General features: G+C 35.1%; 1 protein-coding gene across 1 annotated transcript; it reads right to left on the bottom strand.

The window, feature by feature from the left end:
* Window positions 1-490: 490 nt before the first annotated feature.
* LOC136041683 (serine/threonine-protein kinase ULK2-like) lies at window positions 491-7,059 on the bottom strand. The gene is made up of 2 exons (XM_065726407.1): window positions 6,720-7,059; window positions 491-1,065 (listed from the first exon to the last, which is right to left on the bottom strand). The coding sequence occupies exons 1-2, from the start codon at window positions 7,057-7,059 to the stop codon at window positions 491-493; spliced, it is 915 nt and encodes a 304-aa protein (XP_065582479.1).
* Window positions 7,060-7,564: the final 505 nt, after the last annotated feature.

Below are 7,564 nucleotides of genomic sequence, written 5' to 3'. Positions count from 1 at the left end.
ATCCATGCCGATGGGGCGGCTTTTATTTTATTTTTATTCACTTTCACAGTCGTCGAGGAAGATATTAGGAAATTTGGTGTAAACTTCTTTTATATTTTTCAGTTGGCAAAATATCCAAAAATGTCAGATCCTCAAAATTTGATGAGGGCAATAAAAGTAATTGATGTTCGAGAAAATATTTCAATAAGCAGTTTATTGGAAATGGTTGCTAAAGGTAAAAAGATAATTGGAGTTGAAAGTCATTCAAAAAATAATAATATCTATTCTGTCGGCTCAAGTCCTCTTTTCATGCTCAAGCTCTTCAAGTCACCAGCTTTCTTGTGATCTAGAAAAGCTTTATTAAATTCTTCTAACTTATGATAACCATGAGCCCTTTCAATATGGGTTTTGTTACTGGTTCTGTTAAGTTTTAATAATGCCAAAAGATCTTGGACTGCCCTTTCAACCAATCCAAGTTTTTGATGAACATCTCTGCTCCTGTAACTTTTTGCTATTTCCAATGGACTATCGTCGCCTGATTCAATGCCCACTGTATAGAATCGAATCGCAACATAAGGTAAGCCCGCCGCACAAGCAGAATTCCCCTTAGATTTTTTATTGCGTTGACCTTTATAAAACGATGGTTGAACAATTGTTCAAACGATATCTTATCTTCTGGGGCTTTCTTTAAGAGGCCATTAATTATCTTTGATAGGTCTTGCGATGTTCCAGCTGGAAATTCAGGCCAAGAGTTTGGAGTCAATCTGATTATGAAGCCATCAAAAGGTCCTATTACCATTTCATACATAATCACTCCGAGACTCCATAAGTCCACTTTTGCATCATATGGACCACACGCTATTTCTGGAGCCATATAGCCAGGAGTTCCAACACGGGATGTAGCCAGGTATCCACTGGTCAGAAATCGCGACTCACCAAAGTCGGCGATTTTGATGGTTATTTCAAATGGCAGTGGACTATCTGCTGTGTATGTTCGTCCAAACGAAAGAAGAATGTTTCCTGGTTTTAAGTCTCGGTGTATGATTTTTAAATCCCGTAGGACTTTCATGGCAGCAGAAAATGTGACTTAAAAGGATAACTTCTGTCAAAAATTCTTAAATACAGGACCAAATCTCTCATCCATACTCTTCTAGAAACTTTTAAGTTCAGGACTAAATTTCAGTTCCTGCCGACTGCGCCATGACCTCTCAATTTTCCCGTATTATTACATCCTCCCTGTTAAAATGGCTTAAATATCATTAGGAGCAGTCGAATTCAATTGATGCATCTTTTATGCTTCAATTGCATCATTATTTATCCTTTTTCGCTTCTGGAGTTTCCCATATTTAATTGTTAGTAGCGCTCTTATTGTTAGTGAAATAAGGAATACCATGAATATAGTGATTATAATATTATACCATGGGCTCATGACGTTAGTGCTGGTTGTGATTAGAGGTGTTTGGACAGTTGTTTCTTTTGTTACAAGTCTGCAACCTTTTTTTGATTGTAATAGTTCCAACCTCCTGTAACAGTATTTCGGTTCGATAACTGGGCTTAATTTCCGTATTCTTGTAGAAGGATAGGGTTCCCACCGTCTTTTTAGGTACTGTAAATAACCATAAATCATTCCGTAAATTAAAGAAAGTTTCTATTTGGTATTTCCTATTAAGGCTTCACAAGAGTCGGGAATATTTTGTTGCTGTGATTCCTTTAGGAATAGATCTAGCATGCATGATCGTATCTTTACATTATATATAGGTAATGTTAGTTGACAGACCAAATTTTTAAATGACACGCATTCTTTTAATTCCTTGGCATTTGCTAGTGCGTATTTTCTTCTCTCCTGATCTATTAACATATACACCGCTTCCGGGATGATCCTCATGAAGGAGTTTGTCTCTTTAATTTTGATGGGGAAGGTAGATATTTTGTACAGGTCATATATGGATTGTTGATTAGTTAATGGAATTGTGACTACTGCAAACAGTTGTTCATTAATCTCTGTGATATGCACCTTTAGTTTGGTATAATATAAAAACAAGTTAGCTACTTCTGGTTCTACCGGTAAGTGGAGACCAAATGTTAAGTGAGTTTTTATTTCGTTTAGGATGTTCTTAAAGTCCGAGGGATCTACTAAGTCGTAAGAAAGGGATCCTCCTGTTAATTCAAATAACGCGAATTCAAATTTACTGACATCAGTAGCTAAGTTCAACAAAGACATAATAATAATGTCGAGTGACACCATTTTTTAGGCTGGAATCAGAGATTACTCTGTCTACTTTATTTTTTAAATAGTTCATTGTGTTGACTGTTCTTGAGATTTTCTTGGATATGGCCTCAATTTTGTCTTTTTGATAATTGGCGATACTTTCTTGTATTTTTTGCACATGTAGTGTTGTATTCATGGCCGTGTTGAGCCTTTTAACATTATCTCTTGATATATTTAAATCTTCTTCGGTTGACAAACCGAATAGTCGAGAAGCAAGCTCCCCTACTATCGGGATTAAACTTGTTGAGCTTTTATATTTACTCCTCCGGAAAAATACTTCAAATGTACGTGTTGTGCTTTGTTTGAGTTTTTGTATTTCTGTATTGAATAGTTCCTGTATTGAATCCTACAGGCCGCGCCAAATGTTACGGGGGGAGGGAAAATAAGCGAGTTTGGTGGGAACTTATTTCTTAAGAGGGGATTTTTACCGTGAGGTGCTTGGGACTTTTCTAAGTCTTGGTAGCTTAATGTGGATATGAGATATGGGAGCTAAATTAGTAACAGAATAAAAAGGCTTTGTATATAATCCCCAGTAACCTGGGAGACAGAATCATCTCAGTGATGATCGAGGTCTCCTGAGATAATATAGATTCCCTTGGGACCGTACCTGAAGACTAGAGGAACTGTACCTGATGCCCTAGTACATAGACAAAAGATGATTAAGTACAATAAGGTTTATTTACTTACACCATACAACTTTGGACAAAGCAGCTCAAATAACTTATAGCATGAAAAGGTACTCATGAACACTGGAACTTGACTATTATAAAACTCCTGAAACGGAACTACTAACTGCCTGCGTTTAGCTGATATAAGTCCAACGCGTTCAAGCAAGAACTTGGCGGACAAGCTTGGTGACCTGGGCGGTTGACCTCTAGCACTAAAATGTTGCAATACTGCTGGTGTTCTCCAATCATGATACCTTGGCTAGTCTCCGCACCCAGAAGTTATTTTCGTAACAAGGATTTCCCTTCAGGTTTTGAGTTAAAAAAAACAAAGTTCAAATAAACCCGTTGGTTGGTTCCAAAAGGAACATTTAACTTGTGTCTAAAGGCACGTAGTCCACAAAATATTGAATAACTGCTAAATTCTATAAGATTTTACTTTAAATCTTTTTCTAATTTAAAATTTACTAAGGGGTATGACTGAGAAATTTAGTCCTGAACTTAAAAGTTTCTAGAAGAGTATGGATGAGAGATTTGGTCCTGTATTTGAGAATTTCTAAGGGGGTGTGAATGAGAGATTTGGTCCTGAATTCTATAGAGGGGTGGCTGGTCTATATGTTACAGTTTTCTAAAGCTGCTAAGCCCTTCAGTTTTTTACTGATTACGCTGACCTTGTTCAAATTGTAGAAAATCTTCTCCTAATTATAAAAAAACACAAATTGTCATTGATCACGGTAAATTGAATCCATTTTTTTAATTAATGAAAGTAATTATTCCACTAGTGATGGTGATGATGAAGACAGTCTGTATCAAGATCTTTTTGAGCGTAAGCTTTATGAAAATTAAATAACAGAAATACAATTCAAATTACAAGAGTTTCCTGACTATGTTGTTTTAAATATTATTCCTATTTGAATAAGCAAAGAGGCTCGGCATGCAGTTTGAATCAAACAGAAAAGCTGAATATAGAATCATTTTTTTCTTTTTTGTCTGTATTTTACTTCCTAATTTTATATTTGGCCTTTTCTTCGTTTTCTTATACCTTTCTGCCATTTCGTATTTTCCTCAGCTTCTGTTATTTTGTGCACCATTTTGTAGATTAGGTATTGAAAAGCTCTGTACGGGCTTAGTTACAAAATAAATTCATTCATTAATCCCTTTAACGAGCAGTAGGCTTAAAGAAAAGGAAGTGAGATTCCTATAACAAAGGACTCATTATAAGCAGCTTTGCTACCGACTGGAGCTCTTGCCACAGAGTGAAATAAAAAAAGTGAAAAGTTTAGGATTTAGCTTAGTGACCTAGATAGTCAGTTGTTTATTTAAAACCAACTTTGGCTTTTCATTCATTCCATGCTCCCATACTGTTTGACTCAGACAAAGAAAATGACATTAAAAACAGAAATGTGATTTCAATCTCGTGAAATCTCGTGACTCAAAAAATTTTCTTACTTTTTTCTCGCTTGAAATTTCGCATAAAAGAACCATGCTTAAACAGGTGGAGTTATTGTGATTCACTTTCTGACGTGAGCTTCAGTCAAAATTTGATTGGCTAGCGAAAATACGTCAAAGCCGTAAATAAAGAGAATAAAAGCACAAATTTCTTCACATAGCTACAGGAGTTTTTTTTCTTCCTTTGGAAGCATGTTACTTACTGAAACTTACCAAGACGCTATTTTTTCCAGTTATCTTCGATGAACAATACAGCAAGTTTTTCCAATTTAATTTTTTGCCATTCCTCAATAAATTAATACACTATCCTCTATTTTGATTGGGCTACCATCAGCGATTGACAAATCTAGAAACCTAAAAGAAAAAAATTTACTGACACAGGTCCCTTCCGTCCTCATGAAATATGGATTCGAATTTTAGTTTTTTTTTGGTTTGTACTGTATTTTTTTCTGATTTCCGCTGACTGAAACTTTTCCTTGTCTGTTTGTCCTAAGTTTTTTTTTACGCCAGAAACAGAGAGAGAGGAAAACCATTCTGCTAGATTTGAGTAATTTGCAAAATTACATGTTAAAACACAATAATTGATTCAACAATTGGCTAAGGAACAATTTTTCTATGATCTTGGCTCATCCTTTTGTGAATATAAATGTTGGCCGTATCCTCCCAATTGAGATCCTACCCATCCCGTAAAACATACGGTTATGACATTTATCATTGGTTTGATTACTCTTCACAATTGGGAATATGGTAAAGATTATTATAGATTATAGATTATTAAACGTCACTGCATTTTAAAAAGGAAATAATCCTTAGTTAACCTTAGTTATTTTGTGAGGAAAACACATATTCCCTAGTCTAAAAGTGTATTTGTTCAAAATAATTAAACATGATTTCTAGGAATAGACAGAACAAAGCTATCTAGTTAAACAATTTGTGGAAGGAACTGCAGGTAAAGAGGCACCCTAAACTAAAATAAGCCTTCGACTTTTTCTTAGCAAATTATAGTAAAGAACGAATAATATTTTCATTAGTTTTACAGAATTTACTCTTAAAAGTAAAAACCCTTTTTGACGGCAAATGGATGTAAGACCGTCGTGTATTTCAATAGGCAATTTTTTCAAAAATATTTTTTCATCTTTAACATTGTGTGTTGTTACTCACAAAAAGCATAAGGATAAAGCAATTTCCAGTCAAATGAGCTTTTAAAAATCTCTCCATAATGTTTCAGCAGCCCACTGTGGGGTGTCTTTTGGCCTGAAACACCCCACAGTGGGAACTAAAAGAAAAGAAGCTTCTCATGTGAAAAAGTGATTTCCCTTGGGAGTTTTGGCGGTGGTAATCACAATAGTTCAGTATTCATTTCGATCTGACAAAATTTATATGGGGTTTCAGGGTATTTTTTTTAAAAACCCATTTATTTATTTTTGAAGCGAACTTTTATGATTAAGTTAATTAAAATTATACTTGCCATTCTTGAATCAAGTTCAAATGTCGACTCTTCTAACTTAACAATTTTTTTTAAAACGCGTTTTTAGGTTTTTGGTTACTCTGAGCTAGAGTTTCTTCTTTATTAGGTTGCTTTTCAGGGAGCAGCCAAGATAGATTAAAGAAGTCGTTTCTGAATAAATAAGTATCGTTTAATTTTCAAATTTTTTTTTTATAAAAAAGCAATGATGTGAAAGAATATTTTCCTTTTTGTATATTGTGTATTTTCTTTACTGCTAGGCTTGTCCGAATAAACTATAACAGATGGAAAAATTCTTATCACGCCATTCGAATCGCCGTGCCTGAATTAATGACCGTCAATACTTAACTCAAAAACGATTTTTTGTAGTTACTAGGTTTTGGCAGAGGACAGCGGCATTTAGAGCAAGCTTAGTGATATAAGGTAGTAGGAGGTGTTCAAAAAGCTTGCTAAGAGTACAAGCTACCGTTTTGGGCTTATAAGAACTACAAGAAACCGGATCTTTTCCTTTTTTTAGAAGTGACGTAACGCTACCGCATAAGAACATGTCGGGCACACACGAACTGCTCAAACACATTTGAAAAAACAGTTGGAGATGAGATACCAGTTCAAAAGAATTCGGAACAAGATTCAAAACACTAATCCCATCAATATCCAAAGATTTTGATTTTAAACCCTCAATACCTTTAACAATAGTCCACTTTTCAACTGGAATCACATGTCTCTGACATAAACGTGACGGCAAATTAATTTCAAGCAAACATGAGAAACGCTTGTGCACTGCATAATTAACTTTCGAAAATATGAAATTTAAATATTTATTGGATCACATTGGAATATCTCGACTTTTGTCCGTCCTGTACAGTTGTATTAACGCTACTACTACGCCTACCTGATTTACGAGCTGTTTCGTCTTTTTTAAGATTTCTATCTTTTCTAATTGTACTAGCGGCATTTATGTCAGGAAAATCCGAATCAAAAATTTTTGGTCTAACGCCAGTTCCGTTTGATGCTAATTTCTTTTGAAATAGACATATGGCCATTGCGTGATCCAATTTATTAGCACGTTTCATACCTGTGTAATCTTTAAAATCTGTATCATCGTATTCTTTTATTGCTACCTTATTATCTACAGTTTCAACCATCCCTCTTAATGATTCAAACCAGTCGTCTTCATCATAGTTGGAGTCGTCTAATTGCGCGACCTGATTAGTGATAGTCTCATTTGCCATTGAAGGAAAGAGAACCTTTTGGAAAACAGTTGCATAATACTCATGGCCAGGCTCAACCACCCATATTATTGTGCCTCAGTCTCAGTCAAAGTTAGAGCAAAATAATTAACAACCGTACCACCTAAGGCAGTTAACAAATTTGGATTAAACAAATATATCAAAGGGCTAATAGATAGCTTACTGGAAACTTTTTTCGTAAATGCTAATTTCATTTCATAATGTCGCCTTGGATTCGCTGTATGTGGCACCACTTCTATGAGTTGTATTCCATTATCACCAAACATTTTGAAGCTTCCTTCTTTCAAGAATCTATCAATCGAGGGTACACTCTCATATTTTTTAGCCGTATCTTTCATTTCAGGAGTCTTCAGCATTTTTGAAGAATATCCTACGGAATGATCCAGCACTCTATGATATAAAGCAACGTCTACCATACCGGGAGCTCCGCAAACATATAATCTAAGAACCGTTCAAGTGTTTTACCAATGGTGGTTTTGTATAATTG

The sequence above is a fragment of the Artemia franciscana genome, unplaced genomic scaffold (genome assembly GCF_032884065.1).
Source record: "Artemia franciscana unplaced genomic scaffold, ASM3288406v1 PGA_scaffold_32, whole genome shotgun sequence".
Lineage (NCBI taxonomy): Eukaryota > Metazoa > Arthropoda > Branchiopoda > Anostraca > Artemiidae > Artemia > Artemia franciscana.
The sequence above is the reverse complement of the archived record's forward strand: the minus strand, read 5'-3'. Positions and strand labels throughout refer to the sequence as shown.

Excerpts from the sequence above, each read along its gene's own strand:
- LOC136041683 (XM_065726407.1), bottom strand. The coding sequence starts at position 7,059 with ATGGCAAATGAGACTATCACTAATCAGGTCGCGCAATTAGACGACTCC. Across the intron at positions 1,066-6,719 it reads CGAAACAGCTCGTAAATCAG|TCACATTTTCTGCTGCCATG; the intron begins GTAGGCGTAGTA and ends TATCCTTTTAAG.